Source organism: Tamandua tetradactyla, chromosome 2 (genome assembly GCF_023851605.1).
Source record: "Tamandua tetradactyla isolate mTamTet1 chromosome 2, mTamTet1.pri, whole genome shotgun sequence".
Taxonomy (NCBI): Eukaryota; Metazoa; Chordata; class Mammalia; order Pilosa; family Myrmecophagidae; genus Tamandua; species Tamandua tetradactyla.
In genome coordinates, this window is record NC_135328.1 from 166,247,877 (window position 1) to 166,269,369 (window position 21,493).

General features: G+C 37.6%; 1 protein-coding gene across 1 annotated transcript in view; it reads left to right on the forward strand.

Annotated features, from left to right (window-relative positions):
• USP24 (ubiquitin specific peptidase 24) overlaps window positions 1–20,559 on the forward strand; it is a 151,063-nt gene extending 130,504 nt beyond the window's left edge. Inside the window, exons 59-68 of the mRNA XM_077149527.1 lie at window positions 1,711–1,813; window positions 3,390–3,511; window positions 4,420–4,533; window positions 8,822–8,887; window positions 11,298–11,364; window positions 12,497–12,575; window positions 15,349–15,424; window positions 15,847–15,933; window positions 16,286–16,396; window positions 20,179–20,559. Coding sequence (XP_077005642.1) covers window positions 1,711–1,813; window positions 3,390–3,511; window positions 4,420–4,533; window positions 8,822–8,887; window positions 11,298–11,364; window positions 12,497–12,575; window positions 15,349–15,424; window positions 15,847–15,933; window positions 16,286–16,396; window positions 20,179–20,241 — 888 coding nt within the window. The 3' untranslated portion in view covers window positions 20,242–20,559. The remainder of the gene's footprint in view (window positions 1–1,710; window positions 1,814–3,389; window positions 3,512–4,419; window positions 4,534–8,821; window positions 8,888–11,297; window positions 11,365–12,496; window positions 12,576–15,348; window positions 15,425–15,846; window positions 15,934–16,285; window positions 16,397–20,178) is intronic.
• The last annotated feature ends 934 nt before the right edge of the window (window positions 20,560–21,493 follow it).

Here is a 21,493-nt window from a genome sequence, read left to right on the forward strand (position 1 = left end):
GGCAGCTTTAAGGTTCCTAGTAAAATATCCATGCTTCTCACAGCCACTTTGTTTTTCTTTGTAAGTGGTAGATATTTTTATTTTAATTTCATAAGAGTCCAGAAACTAGGACTACCTACTTTTAAAATTCTTTAGAGTTCACTCATTTTTACAATTTCCCCATGAAATTTAATCTAGTAACAACCCATGGAAATGACTGGCTAGATCAGTCAAATGTGAGGTGCTGATTCCAGAGTAGGGAAAGATTGCTGCTAACTGGGATTAGAAAGCTTTCCAGGAATAGATGACACTGGGATCCTCAACTTCTTCTCTGGGGCTGGGAACACAGCTATTGTGCTGGTCATTGTTTTAAATCAGATGTTGATAACAAGGCCAGGATTCAAGTGTGAAGTTGTATTGTTATAAACTGAATGATGTTGCAGATATAATAATCATTCAAAAAATTAAAGGGGATTGTTTTATAATAAAAGAGTGGGAGATATATATTCAAAAATGAGTTCCTATATTGCTGTGTTTCTCCCACACATTTTATTTATTTTATTTGATAGATTTAAAATACACAAAATGTTAATGCAGAGTATTGATAAGTAATATTTGTGGAGTGCCTGTTATGTGCCAGATACAACTGATTACCTTATATGCTTTATCTTTGATACTAACTGTTCACTAAAGTAAGCCATTTCATCCTCATTCTCAAGCAATAATTAAAATACAGAGAAGTAAAGTCACTTGTTCAAGATTGCTAAGCTAACGGGTAGTAGAGCGGGATTCAGACCCTGCTGTTGGCAATCCTAAAGCCTCAGCCTTTCCCTCCCACTTCTGCATTGCATAGGCAAGGTCTTCCTCACTCTTCCCTTTCTTTAGAAAGGGGACAGACCTGCTGTCTAGACCTCCTCTCTACTTCCTGTCGTATCACCATGCTGCTCTTATTTTTCCATACCAAAAACCAATACTTGGGGTGCATGGGTGGTTCAGTGGTAGAATGCTCGCCTTCCATGCAGGAGATTTGGGTTTAATTTCCAGACCATGCACCCCCCCCCCCAAAAAAAAAAAAAAAAAAACACAGTGCTGACACCATAACATGCTCTGTGCATTGATATTATGTTGAGATTTACCATATCCATTTTTCACAACAAGCTCTTCTGTAACTAGACTCCATTGACTATGGTCATTGATTTAAATTCACTCTAATTCAGGTCCACATGCAGTTAATGTTATCATGTATTTATGGAGTACATTTTTTAGAGCACTTTCACTTTCATTATTTTATTTGATCCCTACAACCATGAAATAAACAGAACAGGTTAGCATCATCTCTTCCATTATGTGAAGAGGTTAGAAACTGTTATGGTAAAGAACTCACCCATATTCATACAGAGCAGGGAGTGGTAGGCTACAGCCAGACCTCCACATTTCCAGTCCCGTGGGTTTTTCCCGTTATGCTGAGGAACAGGAGCATTACCTGGCACGTCATAAGCATGTAATAAACAAATTGGATACATGAATGCATTTGTCTTAGAATATGAGTAAATATGTCTACGGTGGAAAACACTTTTGTGCTAGCCTAAAACTTATGACTTTATTGTACTTGGACCTCTTCTACCATCAAGCATTAGTAACCCAAAGTTTCATGAAGTGCAGCTCTTCTACTTTGCTTTTCATGTTATTTCTAAACACTCTTAAGATCCAGTTTATCTTCTCTGACAACAGGTACGTCGATGGAGTTCAGCCCAAGCCCGAGAATTTGGGAATCTTCATAATACAGTGGCATTGCTTGTTCTCCATTCAGATGTCTCTTCCCAAAGGAATGTTGGTAAGTTCTAACGTATCTTTAATACATCAGAAAAATGAAAATATTGAATTCATCTAGCATAGAGAGTAATCATGTTAGTAATTAATGGGGTATCACTTGGTCTAATTTGACTATTTGTATTTGAAGAGCACTTAAAATTTTTTTGTTTCAGTTCATGTTAATCCTCACCTTATTTCAAGGTTTTTCACAAGACAAAGTAAATCAATCATTTGTTAGGGGGAGAGGTTATATAGGTATTAAATAAAACAACCCTAGGATTAAAGTGTAATTCCAGTGTCATTCATCACTAATAATTGACGCAACTGATGTAATGGGGAAAATAGCGAAGGTGCAGTTGGAGCCTTCTAACTGTATGAAGTCCCCTGACCTTTGTGATCCTCAGTATAAAATATGAATATTAAAAACATAACCCCCCAGGTGTAATAAAAATTAATGAGATAAAATGTTATTGAAGTACTTTAAAAACAAAGGGGATTCAAATGTAAGTTATGTCCTTGAAATATCTTTGAATACAAAATGAAATTAGTTGTATTCCTGTTTTGCCACCCAGAACCAACAGCATAGTCATCATTTAATATAACAGAGACTTAAGTTGTCCTTCTGTGGTTATCCAATATTCTGACTTATTTTTGTACTGTTTTCATACTGTTCCTAGGCCTTGTCAGCACCAACAATAATAATAATCCAACAAAGCAGCTGAGATTTATCAGTGCTTTCTGTGTACTATGCCTTTACATAATACTTGAAATTTATCAATTATGTTTAATACCCACAACCAGCCACTGATAGAGATTATCCGCTGCTAGAGATGAGGAACCTAAAATAGAAGTTTAGTAAATTCAGCAGGGTCTCACTGCCAGTAAGTGGTATAGCAGCCAGTACGTGAATACAGGCAGTCTGACCCTAGAGCCTGGGTTTCGTCCCTTGTGCCCACTGCTTCCCCTGTGATGGGGTTTTAATGTCTTCTGGCCAGGAGTATCTAAAGGCATGAAACTAAATAAAGATCATGGTCTCCCTGATCTAGAACTGCTTATTGAATCTTTGCAGGAACACTAGAGGGACACTCTGATGGTTGTCAGGTAGAGTTTACTTCCTAGACTCTGATTCATTCATCAAAAAACACAAAGCTAGCTAATTTGTGAGCTCAGAAAGGCTTCTAAAAAAAATTATAGTACGGATCCTTATTTTTGTTAGAGCAAATGATGTAACCCCTTTCATATAGGTTGATTTTGCTTAGCATAGGTGCTATTGGCCATTATTTGAGAAAGTGTGCTTGTCCAGTGTTTCTTCAGAGGCACCTTTTGGAATTTTTTTTCACATACTATTTATATTTTAACCTCTCTGAAGATTGTCTTGAGTGGGGAATCACTGGGGGTGTGGATATGTTAGTAGTTACATCTACCGCTTAAGCGTACATGAGGAAGTAGTTAAGCATTTTCTTTTGTATGTATGTGTGGCTTCCTAACTAGAAGCCTAGTCTGTGAGAGAATCACATTACCTTACGGATGTTTATTTCTTAAAATAAGCCAAGTGAGATTGGTTTTGTTTTGTGTTTTGTTTCTTTGGTCTCCTAAAGCTCCTGGTATGTTTAAACAGCGACCACCTATTAGCATTGCTCCCTCAAGCCCTCTACTGCCCCTCCACGAGGAAGTAGAAGCCTTATTGTTCTTATCTGAAGGGAAACCTTACTTGTTAGAGGTTTGTACTTGTTTTCCTAACATTTTCTATTTGAATTGCTTTCTCCTATTTGAGGAAAAATACCTTTTGTAATTAGTTATCTTTTCCATATTACTCTAATGAAGGAGAGTTGGCATCAAAACCTACTAATGGTATTAAGAAATGAAATGAGTCTTTGATATATATATATATCAAAAGATAGGTTAGCTAGATTGGATGCATGGATGGTTGAATGGATGGGTGGATGACAGAAATAAATGACACCTCATCAGTCAAAATTATGATCAAAGAGATTTGTTCTCTTTTGTGGGTCTGGTCCTGAAATATTGTAGCTGTGGACTGCACATGTTTTTCAAACTCCAGGAATATAAAATTGAGTTGCTTGTAGTCCCCCGTTTGTGGCACGCTTTCATTCCCAGCCTCTGAGTGACCCATCCTCACTCCTAGTCCCTTTCCCTTCCTCCCAGAACTCCGATCATATGAATTTAATCTTCTGACCCTTCTTCCGTAACTTGTTTTACATATATATGAATCTTTGAACAGCATATCATACTGGTTTTTTTAATTATATAAACAGTGCTGTGCTTTATTTCTCATTTTGCTTCTTTTTTAAAAATGCAACACTGTATGTATTTTTTATCTATCTGGGATTATTTTAACCTTTCAGGGGCATTTGTCTTTAAAAATTTGATGAAAGTTCCTTTCTCCCCCCAAAAAAGGTGCACATTTGCACAAAATCATATCCAGAATGGCCCAGACACTCTGAAATCTATCCATAGACCTCTAACAGTTAAGAAACCCTATATTTAGGGAATGTTGGCCATCTTAAATTGGGATAAATTTCAGTTAAAACCAGTAATAAAAGACTAGTTATTAACCGTTACAAGAAGAAAGGTTACAGGTTACTCACTTTTGTGTCCTCCCACTAGGTGATGTTTGCTTTGCGAGAGCTAACAGGCTCACTCTTGGCACTCATTGAGATGGTGGTATACTGCTGTTTCTGTAATGAACATTTTTCCTTCACTATGCTGCATTTCATTAAGGTAAGACCTCAGTTAAACTTAGCAACACCCTGATTGCCTTCAGTGAAGATTCTACATGTAGGAGGACATACCTTTGCTTCAGGGCAACATGTTTTTTAAAATAACATCAGTTGTTTTTCCCAATCATAAAAATAGCACAAGCTTGTTTTAGAAAATACAGGGACAAAAGTGAAGTAAAATAAAAATACCCATAATCCCTCCATTGATAATCACTGTGAACGTCCTGTTATGTTTCCCTATTATTTCCTGTACTTATATTTTAACATAATTGAGATTCTGTTGTCTTTAAGATTTTTGTTACCTTTTTTATTTGATGTTATAAGTATTTTCAATATCATTTGAGGTTATCCCTAGCTATAATATTTCATCCTTTCATGTACCATAAGTTACTTAACCATTCCATTTCTAGTGATGTATACTTATATTGGGTTCACTTTTTAACCTTAAAAATAGTTAATAAGAACAATGCTCTCAAAGCCATTATTATACAAAAATGTTTTTCCAATTTCAGATTATTTCCCCAGGCAACATTTCAAATGTCAAAAGTAGATGTTTTCCCATACATAGACATATGGTTAATTATGAAGCCTTGATTAATCGAATCGTTACTATTACTTATATTCCTCTTACTGGGTATCAAGCACTATTCTAAGTATCTATATATTTAACTCATTTAATTCTCAGATAGTCCTATATGAGTATCTCTTATCACTGTTTTACAATTTAAGACACTGAGGCACAGAGTAAATAACTTGCCTCAGGTCACAAGTGATAAGAGTGTTACCAGAAAAACCTTCAAACCTACAAAATATCATTTTAACTTCTTTTTAATCATTAATTTTTAATTACATGGATAATACATGACTACATTGTCTTTGTCAAAAATTAAAACGTACAAGTAAGGCCAAAGTCCACTTTGACTACCAACAACCAACCTTGTCCCCTCTTCTCCACCCCATGCTAGAGATCAGTATTGTCATATTAATATGTTTCCTTTCAGGCCTGTTTCTGTGATTTTATAGTATATACATTCGTTTGTTCCCACAAAATTTCTACCATAACTTGTTTACCTATACCAGTATTTATAATGCTCATACACTTACTGTTAACTAGTAGCAGGTGATTGGTGGTTTGTATTTGCAGGCTCTTACTAAATGTGTTTTGCCTTTAGCCTTTTCTATACTGACAAGTATCAGAGTTGATTAAGCTCCTTTGTTAACTGTTTACTAATTATGTGGCCTTGGGTAATTTCCTTCTCTGAAAAATGGGGGAGTACATCACTTGACCTTAAAAGTTGTGAGAATTCACTGAAGGATGATATATAAAGTGCTTGCTTAGTATCACCCTCGCACCTTGGAAGTATGGTATTCTAATGCAATGTGCATTTCTACAATAGAAATTTTTTAATGAGTTAGATTTGCTATTATACCCCCACCTTACATTAAGCCTCATTATTAGCATAATATAGAATTTTATTTGAAAACATCAGCTACCCCATTACCCAGTTTCCCATTTTTAAATCAGTAAGACTCATTTTTCTCAGGTCTCAGGACCAGGAAATACCTTTCTTCTGCTGAACAGACCAGTGGGCTTTTTAGAAGGTCTCTGTGACCTTGTGAGCTCATCATGTTTCTCTTTTGATTTGGCAAAAAGAAGAGCTAGAATTGAATTTCTTGTCCAACTGGTAGTACCCAGTTGAGTTTGTTTTTGTATATAAGCTTCCTTCTGGTAATTTTTACTTTTTTAATTTAATTAAAATAACATACACACCATGGGATCAATAACTCCGTCCTGACCAAAAGGAGGGAAAGAAGTGTAACTAATAGAGTGGCAATGGCAGAGAGAATTCAAATAGTTGAGAGGCTACTCTGGAGGTTGCTCTTATGCAAGCTTCAGTTAGACATTGCTACCTATCATAACCTGCCAAACCCCAACCAAGACCATTCCAGCCAATCCTAAAGAGCACCTCTTTAGGAATATAAGATTCCTTAAAGGTTCTATGCACTAGTGTAACTTTTCAGAAACCTACAACCTCTAGAGGGTCACTGGGCCAGACCCATCTAGGCCTGAAACATAGAGGGCCCAGCCTCTCCAGAACATCAGATGGTCCATCTCCCTACCTCGTGTTAGTGACAGACCCTTCCAGAATGAAGGGGTTAGAATGGCCATAGCCCAAATACCCCTAAAGATATCTAAAGAGAAAGATAGAAAGATCAAAGGTGATAGTAGAGTTATATAGAGAAGATAAGATTTAATAAATGAATATGATTGCTGAATCATTAAAGTGATATCTCTTTTAGTCCCCAATATCTTAGAGCAACTAGAAGTAAAAACCTGAAATTGTGGAATTGTAACCTATGTCAAATTCTGAAACATGTTCTACAACTAATTATGGTGCTGTGCTTTGAAATTTATTGCTTTTTTGTATATGTGTTGTTTTTCACAAAAAAGAAAATAAAAGTCGATTGTGGTGATAAAAAGGTATTTAAGCCCTCTAGCCTCCTATATTCTGGAGCAGCTAGAAGGAAAAATCTGAGAGGATCATACGGTAGCCCATGACAGACTCTGTGATCTGTCCTGTGACTACTTGTTGAAGAGTGCTTTGAAAACTATTGTTTTTTTATTTCTTTGCTTTGTATATTATACTATACAATAAAGAAGTTTAAAAAAAGTAACATACAAATTTTATAAAGAAGAAGAAAAACAGTGCAAATGTTATTGGAGCTCTTAAGAGTAATAGGTTGTGGCAGCATAGATAAATTTCTAATAATTTCAAAATGAAAATTTTAGTTAAAAAAAAAGAAATAGTGCAAAAGAGCATACAGTAAAAAGTAAGTCCCCCTTCCACCCTCTCCTCTGATTCCCAGTTCTTTTCTTTGACTAGTTTCTTCTAGATCCTTCTAGAGATAAATATGATTGTAGACACAGACTATATGTACATGTATACCCTTTTTGAAAAACGTAAATGGTGATATGTGGTACATACTCTCATGTATTTTTTTCTCATTTAACATCTATCTTAGAAACCATCTCTTCTCTCTCCTAGAGATTGACTTCATTATTTTTAGCAGCTAATTATCTTATATACTATCTAATAGTCTCTGAATTCTATTTTTATCTTGTTTTGTTTAAATTATTTTATATTATAAAATTTCTCTATCAAAATTAGGTTCAATTGCATATAACAAAATAAAATAAAACAGAGCTTTAAAATAATATAGTAGTTCACTTTTCCTCTCATATAAAAGAAAAGTGGAAAGAGGCAGACCGGGGTACCGTTTCAGCTCTTTGGTCCTCAAGGACCTAGGTTCTTTGAATTTTTCTGCTCTGTCAACCTCACAGTGAGTGTGTGATAACTCAAGGTTACCCTGTGGTCCCAGACTGAATGTGAAGCTCCAGCCATCCTCTTTATATTTGACACATAAAGAAGAGGAAGGGGTAAAGGCAAAAGGTTTCACTTCAAGTTGAGTCCTCTTTAAAGTGTCTGTCCAACAACTTTTAACAGCTCATTGATCATTCTGTCTGCAAAGGAGGATTGGAAATAGTTTTTACTTGAATGCCTGTCACCCCAAATAATATAAGTATTTTTCTTCATAAAAGAGAATGGTTACTGCATGCAAGCACCTAGCAGCCTTTGCCATAGTGCCTGCACCTAATAAAAACGTAAGCAGGACTAAGGGTTATGTCACAAAAAGTTAATCTCTTCTTTATCCCCAGTTCACTTAATAGTTTTGTGTGTATCCAGAAATGTTTCTATACATCCATGTACATTGGATAAATTTCTTAAAATGTACAAAGGAATGTGATTTTTATGTAACTTGCTTTCTTCACTTACTGTATGTTGGGGGATTTTCTGTTTCAAAACCCTACTTTTTCCTTTACACCTCTCATAACATATTTACCCTAGGGCATTCTCATTTGCATACTTATTGCTACACTAGCATTTTCTGGAACAAAGTAGAATGTGTATAAATATACTACAAATATAAATTTGGGTATTTTTAGTATCTTGAAGTTCTTCTTGTCCTTTTGTCCTTCCCCTTCACTCATACTTACATAGTAAAGTATCACAGAGTGTTGATGCTGGAAGGTACCTTAGAGGTTATTTATTTCAGTCCCTGGATTTGACATTTGGGCAAACTGAGGCCCAGAAAAAGGAATTGACTTGCCCAAGGTCAGCTAGATAGTGGTAGAACTGGGGCTTGAATCCAGCATTGTTGATTCCCACTTTAATGTGCTTTGTATTGAAGAGTTATTGGAATTTAAATGCTTTTAAAAAATATTTCAGAATCAACTAGAAACAGCTCCACCCCATGAGTTAAAGAATACGTTCCAACTACTTCATGAGATATTGGTAAGTCATAAATTTTCTGATTCACTTGTATTTAGGTATTTACTGTTAGTCAACATTTGTTTAGAAATAAGAAGTCACATGTCCTTTTGTTTTTCCATTCATTTGGTCTATGTGTATTGAACCCTCCTACTGTCAATCACATGCTTTATGTGTTATTTAAAGATGAGCAATAACAAAATTCTACTTCCTAGGAGTTACAATTTAGTAATGGAGTCAGATAAGTACACAAGCAATTATAGTACAGAGAGCAACAGGGTAATGGTGCTGGTTAACCTTTCTTATGGGCTGTATGGACACAGTATGTGCTAAACACAAGTATTAACTCATTTAAACCTCATGATAACCATCAGAGGTAAATTGCTGGCTCTGTGGTTCATCAACTCTAAGACACTGTTGACTGTTCAGAGCAATTATTTTAGATATTACTAAAAAGAATTTAAGAGCCATGATACTGAAATGTAATTGACTACAAAAAGCATCCCAATTTCAAATATATGAGGGGGGGGCGGGTTCAGGGGTGATTTAGAATGGGTAAAATACATTGTTGTTGGAAACCTAGACTTAGAGAGATGGAGTGATTATCCCCGGCCACCAGGTAATAAGTAGCAAAGCCATGATCTGAGTCAGGCAACTGGCCCCCGAGCCCATGCTCTCTGCCAAATCCTGAGGAGTTCAGTGAATTGTACGTAGATGGTATGACCAGAAGAAGGAGTGGGAACTAAGGTGAGCTTAGGAAGAGAAATCCAAACCAAATCGTGAAGGGATTCAGGTACCAGTGCTATGGGTCAGTGATTGCACACTGTTGGCCTGATGTCCAGGTTCAATCTATAGCCTTATTTGTTTGGCTTACTTCATGTTTTTCTTGATTTCTGGATTCCAGTCTATCTTAAAATGTTAGGCAATCTAGCCCTATTGGCCCCATTTCCTGCATGCCACAGTCATTTAGAGCAGAAGCAACATGCTCCCTTGGAGTGAGGCATGTGGTCTCCAATTCCCCGCTGTCATCACTTCTCCTCACTGTCTGACACCTAGCCTACTGTGCCCATTTTGGTTTTCTTCCTGGCCTCTGAATGCATGTGAGTACGCATCCCCTCCTGTCTGTAATGGGTGGCCATGGAAAGTGTTTTAGTTTCCTTGGCTGCTCAATCAAATATCATGAAATGGGTTGGCTTAAACAATGGGAATTTATTAGCTTACAGTTTTTAGGCTAAAAGAAAGTCCAAATCAAGGCGTCATCTAGATGTGGCTTTCTCCCCAAAGACTGGCCTTCCAGGGCTGGCTGCCGGTGATCCTTGGCTCATCTGTCATGTGGCAAGACCCACGGCAGCTTCTCCTGGTCTCTACCTTCTCTTCTGGGTTCCATTGGTGCCCTGCCTCTTGCTTCTTGTGGCTTTCTTCTCATCTGTCTGAATTTCACTCCACTTACAAAGAACTACAATAATAGGATTAATACCCATCCTGACTGAGGTGGACCACACCTTCCTAACTGAATTAACCTCATCAAAAGGTTCTACTTAAAATGAATCCATACTCACAGGAATGGATTAAATTTAGGAACATGTTTTTCTTAGACACACAGAAAAAGGATAGACTAAAGGAAGCAAGGTTAGTAATTGGAAGACCATATAAGAATTGGTGGCAATAATGTGAGTGCAAGGTGATAAAACTTACACTAAGAGGGGGCAGGGAACAGACGATGAGGTATTTTGAAAAGAATATCAGTAGACCTTGATGACTTGTTTTGAGATGATGAGAAAGACTAGCCCAGAAGCACCTTTAAAGAGAAGGGTCTCCGTTCCCTTTAGGTCCATAATGTTTAATACAGGCTTTGGCATTTAATAAGTGTTTTTGAATAAGGAGATAAAGGATGTATGTCATTGGTGAAAAGCTTATCTTTCTGGTCCTTCTTTTTGGTCCTAGTGCTTTTAAAACTTTGGAAGATCATTTGTCTTCAAGGATAGAATAGTCTATCACTCATCTGATCAACAACCCCATGTAGTTTACTGCATGGCATACAGGCCGTGAGGAAAGCATAGATCCAGCCCTGTGCAGCATCGCAAAGACTGTCACATCCGCTTTTAGAGCCTGTGTTATAGTAAAACTTAAAAACATTTTTTAGTCAACCATTTAGACAATAAGCCTCTTATCCTTGGCATCATGAAATATACTTATTTGTGGTTAGTAGGAGCATATAGCTATGAAATAAATGGATCTCAAACAGTTAATAGCATATCATCTTCAGCTTAAAATTTAAGATATATTGAAGGTATGTGGCAATGATATTTGTTCTTATTGGGTTTTAAGTTACAAACTAAATTAATTTCTTAATTGAATTATCAAAAAGGTACCGATGGCTACCATACAGGTTCCTTTTTTTCATTCACCAACTCTGATTTTCCTCCTTTTATAGGTCATTGAAGATCCTATACAAGTAGAGCGAGTCAAATTTGTGTTTGAGACGGAAAATGGATTACTAGGCAAGTATGACTTGCCTTATTAAAAACCGTCACTAGTAAATATGGGGGTAATCTGTGTTCCAGACAGTCTCTTCACTGACAGATCTGCCTCCCACTGCTCTTCCCTAACATCAAGAGTATTACATGAGAAATCTGGTGAAGGGGTCCCTCATTCTAGTCAGGGAATTAAAACCAGAGAGGATCTTATTGTTATAGACCCTTCTACTTTTAATCAGTGTGATGCAGCTTGGGGTCCTTTAATCTGGTAAGGTAAGCACCACTTTCTGATGTGATAAATCTATCACTCCCAGCCCTTGGGGAGAGAAAAAACTACAGTCTTAGACTCAGGATATTGCTAAGCTAGTGAAATGCCATTATTTTTTTAGTTATAGTATGAATTTACTCAAATTTATATTGCCTACTCAAAAAAGTTTTTTAGTCAGAACTTTATTTGTCCGAAGGCTGAGTTGACTTTAATGAGCCATTTATTAGAAAATTTTTGGTTGGAAGAAATTCTTAGCCAACTCCCACCATCCGCCTGTATTTCCAATTCATCTGAGTCATTTTAGATGTTGTTATGTGTTGACAAGAGGTTTAGAGCATCCTTTCATTACAGAAAGGAGATTTAAGTGAGAAGGTTGTATACCTGCAACCTCCCAGGCTTGTATATATGCAACCTCCAACTCCCTATGGAGTGATACACTCTACTTGGAGCAGCACTCAGGCCCTCCGAAACCTCAAGACTGTAAGCATCAAAAGAGCAGGGATAAGGTCTTATTATCTTTAAGCCCCGAAAGCACAGAGCAGGGGCTCAGAAAATATTTGATGAACTGAACTAGTATCATAATTTTTCCATCTGTCAAACCACAGTATGTTACAACTACTGTTCCCTGAGCCAGGATAAATTTTAGTTCCTTTTCAGTTCTCCTTGAAGTCCAACTTTCACACTTCTTTTTTCTAAAGTAATGTCTTTACCCATTAGAACTTGGGGGATCTTGTTGCGTCAGGCACCGCCGTGCTTCTGGTTAAGCTGTTCCATATCTGTTTATCAAAATAATTTGCAAATCTTCCGAACAAGGAGAGAGCTTGATATTATTTGAGCCCCCCCTTTTAGCTAAGTACTTAATTGAAGTTTCCTCTTCTCTTCTTTCAGCTTTGATGCACCACAGTAATCATGTGGACAGCAGTCGCTGCTACCAGTGTGTTAAATTTCTTGTAACCCTCGCTCAAAAGTAAGTACTGGCTTGAAAAGCAGGGATGTTTCATTTAAAAGTTAAATAGGACTCACTCCCTTTGTCCAGTATATGGACAGATGAGTAAGAAAATAAAGACCTAAATAAATAAATAATAGGGGGGTAGGGTGTATGGAATGTTTTGGGTGTTCTTTTTTTACTTTTATTTTTGCTCTTATTTGTATTGTTTATGGAGTAATGAAACTGTTCAGAAATCAGTTGTGATGATGAACGCACAAGTTGATACTGTGAGCCATTGATTATATACTTTGGATGATTATATAGCATGTGAATATATCGCAATAAAATTGCATTTAAAAAAAAGAAGAAAATATAATGAATACAACTGGAACTTTCCAGTGGAGTATCAATAAAACTATTCTTTTGCTTATTATTAAAAGCTTACATGAATTGAGAACATACATGGACATGAACTGTTGTTTATTTATCAAATATTCTGTGCCAAGAACTGATACTAGATGTTAGACAAGCGTTGTCTCTAATTCTCCCTCTAGCCTTGCAAGGTAGCTATTGTCACTATTTTCAGAGAAAATAGTTTACTCCCCGTAAGGGAAATAGGTAGCACAGTTCTGATTTCTGTTTTCAAAGTTTAACCTGTTTTTGGATTGCAAATAAATTAAATCATATAGAATGCAAAAATAAAACTCAAATAGAACTGAAAAATGCCTTGTTTTAGTACTGAGCGACCCTAACTCAGTCAGGGCATGTTTACTTGGAAGATACTGAAGCTTATTCAGATGATCTCAAAAAGGTATCAAGTGGGAAGTATTAAAAGAGTAGCAGATCTTATGCAGTTCAAAAGAAAAAAGGTCAAGCCTCATGCAGGAATCAAGAAAGATTTGAGGAACTTATCACTCAAGGACTCTCATTAATGTAACCCACCTAACAGCTCTTTCAGGCTCTAGGTCCCCATTTTCAAAATCATCTCCAAAGAGAGGAAATCATGTAACTAACAGCTATTGAGCACTTATGAACTCAAGCACTGTGCTAAGTACTGGCCCTGTATTATCTCATTTAATCTTTGGAACAATCTTATGAAGATAGGTGGTGTTATTACTCCCATACTATAGGTCGTTTAAGTGATATGCCTGAACTTGAACACAGGCCAATTGACTTCAAAGCAAAGGTCCTTAATGTTAGAAGGAACCTTAATGGTTATCTAGCTCAACAAAAGATTAGAGTGACTACGTGATAACACAGGGTTATTGAGCTGTGACTAAGGCTAGTCATCCAGACTGCACCACCATCCCTCAAAGTCTTATGCCAAGCCTTCTTTATAGCTTAATTTACTTTGCTCTAGATTTGTGCTGATTCTTAAACACAGAGATTGCCATCTGGGGACTCATACCAAAATAAGATTGAGAAATCTGTTGGGCTTAATCTGCTGTATTTGAGCTTCCTAAACAGATGTATATTTGAGCCTAAGTGAAATAATCCACAAACGTACACTTTCCAGATGATATAGCATTGTGGACACGGATATAATTCTAACACAATTATAGAGTCATTAGACTTGATATTGGCAGCATGGTATCATTAGTGTTTGCCTACAGGTGGCATTTCTAAGTACTGTTGGGGCCAGTTAGTATGTATGATACCAGCAGGTAGTCCAAAAATCAATGATAGTAGTCAAAAGCCCAAGACTTCTCTTTATATGCCTCTACATCCATCACACATCCATCTTTATACACACATTGATCACAATGTCACAACTCATTATGGGTTTTTTGTTTTATTTTTCATTTTCCTTTTCTTTAAACATTATAATTATATATAATATGACATAGATACAAAGAAAAGAAAGAAAAAACCATATTTGTCAAAACACTTTTCAACAAGTAGTTACAGAACAGATCCCAGAGTTTGTCATGGGCTACCGTACCATTATCACAGATTTTTCCTTCTAGCTGCTCCAGAACATTGGAGGCTAAAAGGAATATATAATTTTTATCATCACAGTCAACTTTTTTTTCTTTTTTGTGAAAAATAACATATATACAAAAAAGCAATAAATCTCAAAGCACAGCGGAACAATTGGTTGTAAAACAGATTTCAGATTTTAGTATGCGTTACAGTTCCACAATTTTAGGTTTTTACTTCTAGCTGCTCTAAGATACTGGAAATTAAAGAAGATATCAATATAATGAGACAGCAATCCTACTCATTTATTAAACCCTACCTTCTCTGTATAACTCCACTATCACCCTTGATCTTTCTGTCCTACTCTTTAGGTGTATTTGGACTTTACCCATTCCAGCTTTTTTGTTGGAAGGGGCAATCAATAATATGGGGTAAGGAATGGAATTAGCTGATGTTCTGAAGACGCTGGGCCCTCTAGTTTCAGGTCTTATCTGATCCAGGGACCCACCTGGAGGTTGTAGGTTTCTGGAAAGTTTCTCTAGTGCAAGGAACCTTTCTAGAATCTTATATATTGCCCTAGGTATTCTTTAGGATTGACTGGAATCGTTTTGGTTGGGGTTTGGCAAATTATGATAGGTAGCAACTTTGAATTTTAGTAGAAGAGTTGGAGCTAGATGGAAAGTTTGGCCACATATTTGCCCTTTGGTACCTTTTGAAGTTTAAATGTGAATGTATTACCTATCTAAACCAAAAAAAAAAAAGGTAAAAATTCAATATAAAGGGAAATGAATTTTAATGAAAATGCTGTTTTCAAAATAAAAACTCACTTGATATTAAACAAATATATTTGGATAGAAAGCTTTGGCTAATACAAATATCATTCAATCTCCAGGTGTCCTGCTGCTAAAGAGTATTTCAAGGAGAATTCCCATCATTGGAGTTGGGCTGTGCAGTGGTTACAGAAGAAGGTGATTGAATTTTTTACTTTTCTTAGTGTAGCATAAGGTTTAATAATGGCTTATCTTATCAGGAAAAATTTCTTGGACATAATTTGGAGAGTGACTTCAAAGTATTTTGAGACTTCAAACATTTCTTCAGTATAGTTGATACTGTCTTTATGCAGTAAATTAGTGTCTTAATACATGTATTTTAAGTTGAGTGAAAAGGTAGGCATAATTATATAAGAAACAGCATTTTATTGAGGTCTTAAAAGTGGAAGTGGAACCTTCCATGAAATAGTCTCTTGATGTGTTAAGTCTAGGTAGATTTATATTGAATTTTAGCTGTATTTTAGATTATTTTTATATGCTCCTGTCTAATAATAGAAGTTACGGAATCACATGGACTTATTTGTCATTTCTAATGATAAATTTTTCACTTGTCATCTCAGATGTCAGAACATTATTGGACACCACAGAGTAATGTCTCTAATGAAACATCAACTGGAAAAACCTTTCAGCGAACCATATCAGCCCAGGTGAGTTTATGGTTTGAAATCCCATGTGTAGGATTATCAGTATGTTTCTCAGGAACTACACCTTCAGCCCAGAAGGCTGTAGGTTGGAAATAAGAAAGGATGGAAGAAATAATTGAATTTCTGTGAAAGCAGATTGGTTTACACATAAGTGAATTTATGCAAATTATTTCCTGAAAGGAGAGATGCAGGCTTGTTTGCCTGGCCTCAACTTGGGAAGTGGTGAGTCATGTGCTCTGGTGGCTTGGAAGGTTTACCCTTGAATCTTCCAGTGCCCACCAGAGACAAAAGGAAGGGCCCTGGGTTGCTGCTGCCCTTGGACACCCCCTAACCTTTTGTGTTTTTAAATCTCAAGGACACATTAGCATATGCCACAGCTTTGTTGAATGAAAAAGAACAATCTGGAAGCAGTAATGGGTCGGAGAGCAGTCCTGCCAATGAGAATGGAGAAAGGCATTTACAACAGGTATGACTGTAGGGGTATGACCTTGGGTGGAAGGGCAGTGCCCCTCTTAGTTTCCCAAAAGAATTTCCATTATCAGAAAAAGAGAAATAATTTCCTCTGGAGAATGCTTCTAAAGAGACACCATCTCCACTCCTACTCCATTTTCTATGTGGGGTCATTATGACCTGAGAGTATTCTTGGTGCAAGTAAAACCATTCAGGTACTGGAATCTCAGTTCGGGACTCACTAATAGTATGCTCACAGCAGTGTGAAATTAATTAAGGGCTTTCAGGTTTCTCCAGCTGGCTTAAGTCTGATCAACTTGAGATAGTCCTGATAAAGCCAGGCCATAGATACTTTTGCTCCAGCTGGTTTCTTGCATTTTTCCAGGTTACTAAAAATCACTCCCTCCCTCTTCTGCCTTCACTAGCCTTCTAGAAACATGGACCCTTGAAAGGAAGGGCCCATGTTGGATACCTACTTGAAATCAAAGGATAATTTTAAGCTTATTTTTTAAAAAACAAAGGGACATTTTCAATACTGTTCACTGTAGTAGAAAAAGAAAGAAGAATTTATTGAACACCTATGTACAAAATAATGAAATAAGTATAACTGTTATTGCATTTATTTTGCCACTGGTCTATAAACTTCCCTAATAGCACTGTCCTCTATTGGTCTAGCACAGGGCAGGCCCTCATTAAATGAACGTTGTTGAGGTTGTATGCACCATTTTTTAAAATGCTGTCTTTTGAGTCCTCCTAACAACGTTGACAGAGAATTACTACTCTGATTTTACAGAGAAGGAAACTGAGGTTCAGCATAGGGGTGACACTTAAACCATGGCCACTCTTGGCAGTTTACCTCATCACATGCATATTTGTAGGAAAAAAATATCAGATAAGAGATCTGTCTCAGTTTGCTAAAGCTGCTGAAGTACAACATACCAGAAATGGGTTGGCATTTTGCAATGGGGAGTAATTAGCTTACAGATTTATAGTTCTAAGGCCATGAAAATGTCCATATTAAGGCATCAACAGGACGGTACCTTCTCTGAAGAAAGGCTGCTGGCATCTGGGGCACCTCTGTCACATGGGAAGGCACATGGCTGGTGTCTGCTGGTCTGTCTCTCCAAGGTTTCATTGCTTTAGCTTCTGGCGTCAGTGGGTTCCTCTCAGCTCCTCCAAGGTTTTTTCCTCTCTCAGCTTTCTGGGCTTTTTCTGTCCTTAATCCTTCCCTTAAGGACTCTAGTAAAAGGATTAAGACCCACCTTGAATGGGCTGGGTCACATCTCAATTGAAATAACCTAACCTAAAGGTCCCACTCACAATAATTCTGCACCCACAGAAATAGATTAAAAGAACATGGCGATGGGCGGGCCGCGGTGGCTCAGCGGGCAAAGTGCTTGCCTGCCATGCCGGAGGACCTCGGTTCGATTCCCGGCCCCAGCCCATGTAAAAAACAAACAAACAAACAAAATACAATAAAACAAGAAAATGTTTAAAGATGTTTCCCTTTCTTCCTTCCTTCCTTCCTTCTCTCTGTCTTTCCTTCCCTTCCTCCCTCTTTCTTTAAAAAAAGAAAAAAAAAAAAAAAAAAGAACATGGCGATTTTGGGGTACTAACAGCTTCAAACTACCACAAACTCCTGCAGCAGCTGGCTCCAAAATTATAACCCACCTGGTGTCTGCACGTCCTCATCTCCTGTCCTGCTGCAGTGCAGATTTCCCTCCTCTCATGACCTCCAGTCTTCATTCCCTCCCACCTCCTCAGAAACCGTATGTTCAATCTCTTTTTCTCTCAGTATCTTGGACTTCCCCTGCTCTGCCAGATCATTCCCAGCAGTGTTTCAACACACTCAGTTTTCCCCCTGTCCTTTATCCCCTGCACTCTGTCCTCTTCTTCACAGCCTAATTTCTCAAAATAATTGTCTAAACTTAACTATCTTCATCTTCTCCTTCACTCATTCTTTACCATCTTTCTCTCTAAATAAGCAATTGGGTGACAAGTGACCTCCATTTTTCAACCCTCATCTTAGTTGGCCACTTGGCAGCATCCAGCACTACTGACCACTCCTCCCTTTTTGAAGCCTCCATGATACTTCACTCTCCTAGTTTCCCTCTAACCCCTCTAGCTGGTCTTCCTCAGTCCCCAGACCAGTCAGCCTCTTCTAGGCCACCAGTAGTATTCCTCAAGTCTCCTCCCTATGTCCTTTTCCCCCACCCCTACTCAGTACTTTCTCATCCACGCCCACAGCCTTGAATCTTCTGAGTTCCAGACCCGAGCATCCAGCACTTGGCCTGTCTAAAAGATACCTCAAGCACAGCATGCTCAACGCCTCCTCTGCACCCCCACCCCCCCCACCCCACAGAAGCTGGTCCACCTTTAGGGTTCCTTATTTCATAAATTCTATCTCAGTGTCAAGCCAGACTCTTGGTGTCACCCTGGACAGCTCCCTCACACACTGCAGTCAGTTTCACCAGTCCTGTCATACTGACCTTTTAAACATCCCTCATCCATCTGCTTCCACCTATTATAAGCACCCTAGTCTCCTGAATCTTTATAAGAACCTCCTTTGCCTTACCTCTTCTCTCCAGTTTATTTGCCTAAACCTCTCAGAGGCTTTCTATTGCTGTTAGGATACTATTTTGGTTTGCTAAAGCTACCGGAATGCAATATACCAGAAATGGATTGGATTGACTTACAAAGGGGATTTATTAGGCTATAAATTTGCAGTTCTAAGGCCATGAAAATATCCAAATTAAGGCATCAATAAGAGGATACCTTTACTCAAGAAAGGCTGATCACACCTATGGTTTCTCTCTCACATTGGAAGGCACGTGATGACATCTGCCAGACCTTCTTTCCTGGGTTGGTTTCCAAACTGGTTATCTCAGCTTCTGGTCCTTCTGGCTTCTGCTGTGACATTTTCCTCCTCTAAGTATCTGTGGGTCCTCTCGTAGCTTCTCTGGGGCAAACTCTGGATATCATCTCTTGGCTTAGAATCTCCCAGGGAATTTTCTGTCTTCAAGCCTCTGTCCTTCCTCCAAAATTTCTACCTCTTAAGGGATTCCAAGAACCAGATTAGGACCCACCTTGAATAGGCAGGGTCATACACCATGGAAACAACCTAATCAAAAGGTCCCACCCAGCAATACGCCTGCCCCCACAAGTTTGGATTAAATTATATGGCTTTTCTGAGGTACATAACAGTTTCAAACCAGCAGAGATTGAGGCCAAAATCTTCAACAAAGTCCTGCTTGCTTTGGCCCCTGCATATCTCTCTGCCCTCATTTTCTAAATTCTAGATACAGTCACCTTCTTTTAGTTTATCAAATAAATTTTGCTCCTTCCACCTAGGATCTCTTTCACACTCAGCCCTGTCTTACCTCCCACTCAGTTTACATGTCATTTCCTCAGAGAGGCTTTTCCTGCCCTACTACCCTCTCCACACTCCCAGCTAGTTCTGTCCCAAGACACACTGTAGGCATTCAAAAATACTTGTTAAGTCTATAAACCAAGACTTGGTTGGTGACAGAGACAGAATTCAGACCCAGTAATGACGAAGAGCCACGCACTATGCCCTGAATGAGATCATAGAAATGAAAGTGTTTTGCATAATTGTGAATTGTCAGATGTAAAGTGTTATAGTAGTCACTATGTTTTATTCCCCTTTGATAAGCATCATCTAAGTTGTCAGATAAGGATGGGTTTAAATTACAGAACTAAAATAAATCAGTCAGTATATAGGAACTTTTTTCCTGACTTTCGCATATATACATTTTAACATCCTTTTCTTTCTCAAAGGGTTCAGAATCACCCATGCTGATTGGTGAATTAAGAAGTGACCTTGACGATGTTGATCCTTAGAGGAGCATGTGCAGCACATGATGAGGAATCAAATCGCAATCACTGGATGCTCAACACCTTTTTTGAAATCAGAACCTCGTGCTTGAAACCTTTAGAAGAGCCTGGACTGGGAGAACCTTCATGACATTGGAGATCTTGTGTTTTTTAAAAGAAAGCACTCTTTGGCCACCAGAAGGTTGGGGAGCTGTCTGGCAGTGAGAGAACCCTGGCATGTGGACCAGCTGTCCCATGGGGACAATCCCTATGTGAATTAATATTTTTGAGGAGGATTTAGGAAATAAAACCAGTGGCAGACTTTTTTGCTACATGAACATACAAGAGTGAGGGTAAAGTTGTTGCTTCCTTTATGATGCTACAGAAGAAATTCCTTTGTTTTTTTATATTTAAAAAGACAAAAAAGCAACCTGCCTTTAGATATGTGGGGGCAAATTTTTAATCTTGCAGTAACATTGAATAGGAATATCAAATCTAAAATAATGTAAGGCGTGAGAAAATTCATTTTCATTGTAAAATAGTAGTTAAAGAATTCAGTTTACACAGACCTTTATATTTAATATGTCTCCCTATTTGTATAGAATTTCAGAAGGGTCTGAATGAGAGCCCTGGGCATACGCTTGATCTCAGTGAAATGCTGTACCAGGATCAAAAATTGGGAAATTATTATGCTCTTTAAGGTATTTTTCTGATATAATTATGATTGAAAAGAGCAATAAAAAATTGCTGTATTCTCCAAAAGTATAGGGTGCATTCTTTGACATCAGTCATTAAGGAAGTTATGTTGTTCCCAAAACAAATTTTAAAAACACCAAATAAAAAGCACTTTAAGATATTATTTTATTGCAGTTTGACTTCATGAAATTTATTTTTAATGCCTGGAGACATATTGAATAAACTGTAGTCTTAAGTCATGTGATCTGCAATCATTTGCTTTTGCTTAAACCATAATTACTGAAACCTTTGGTATTGGTTATATATGAATATAACCAATATATATGTCTGAGTTGGGAGACATTGCTTTGTGAGTTTTGTAGTAATTTAATGCAGAGAGAATCTGAGACTGTTTCTCCTCAACATCAGTAATACTGAAAAGACAGGGATAGTTTTAAGGTTTATTTTCCCAGAAATAACTAGAAAGCACTGGAACAACCATCCATTTCTTTGTGTTTCCCAAGTATAGCACCATTCACTCGTTTCAGGTTGGATACCAACTCCAGGGGTGAGAGATGGGGGAGTGCCAAAATAATTCATAAAT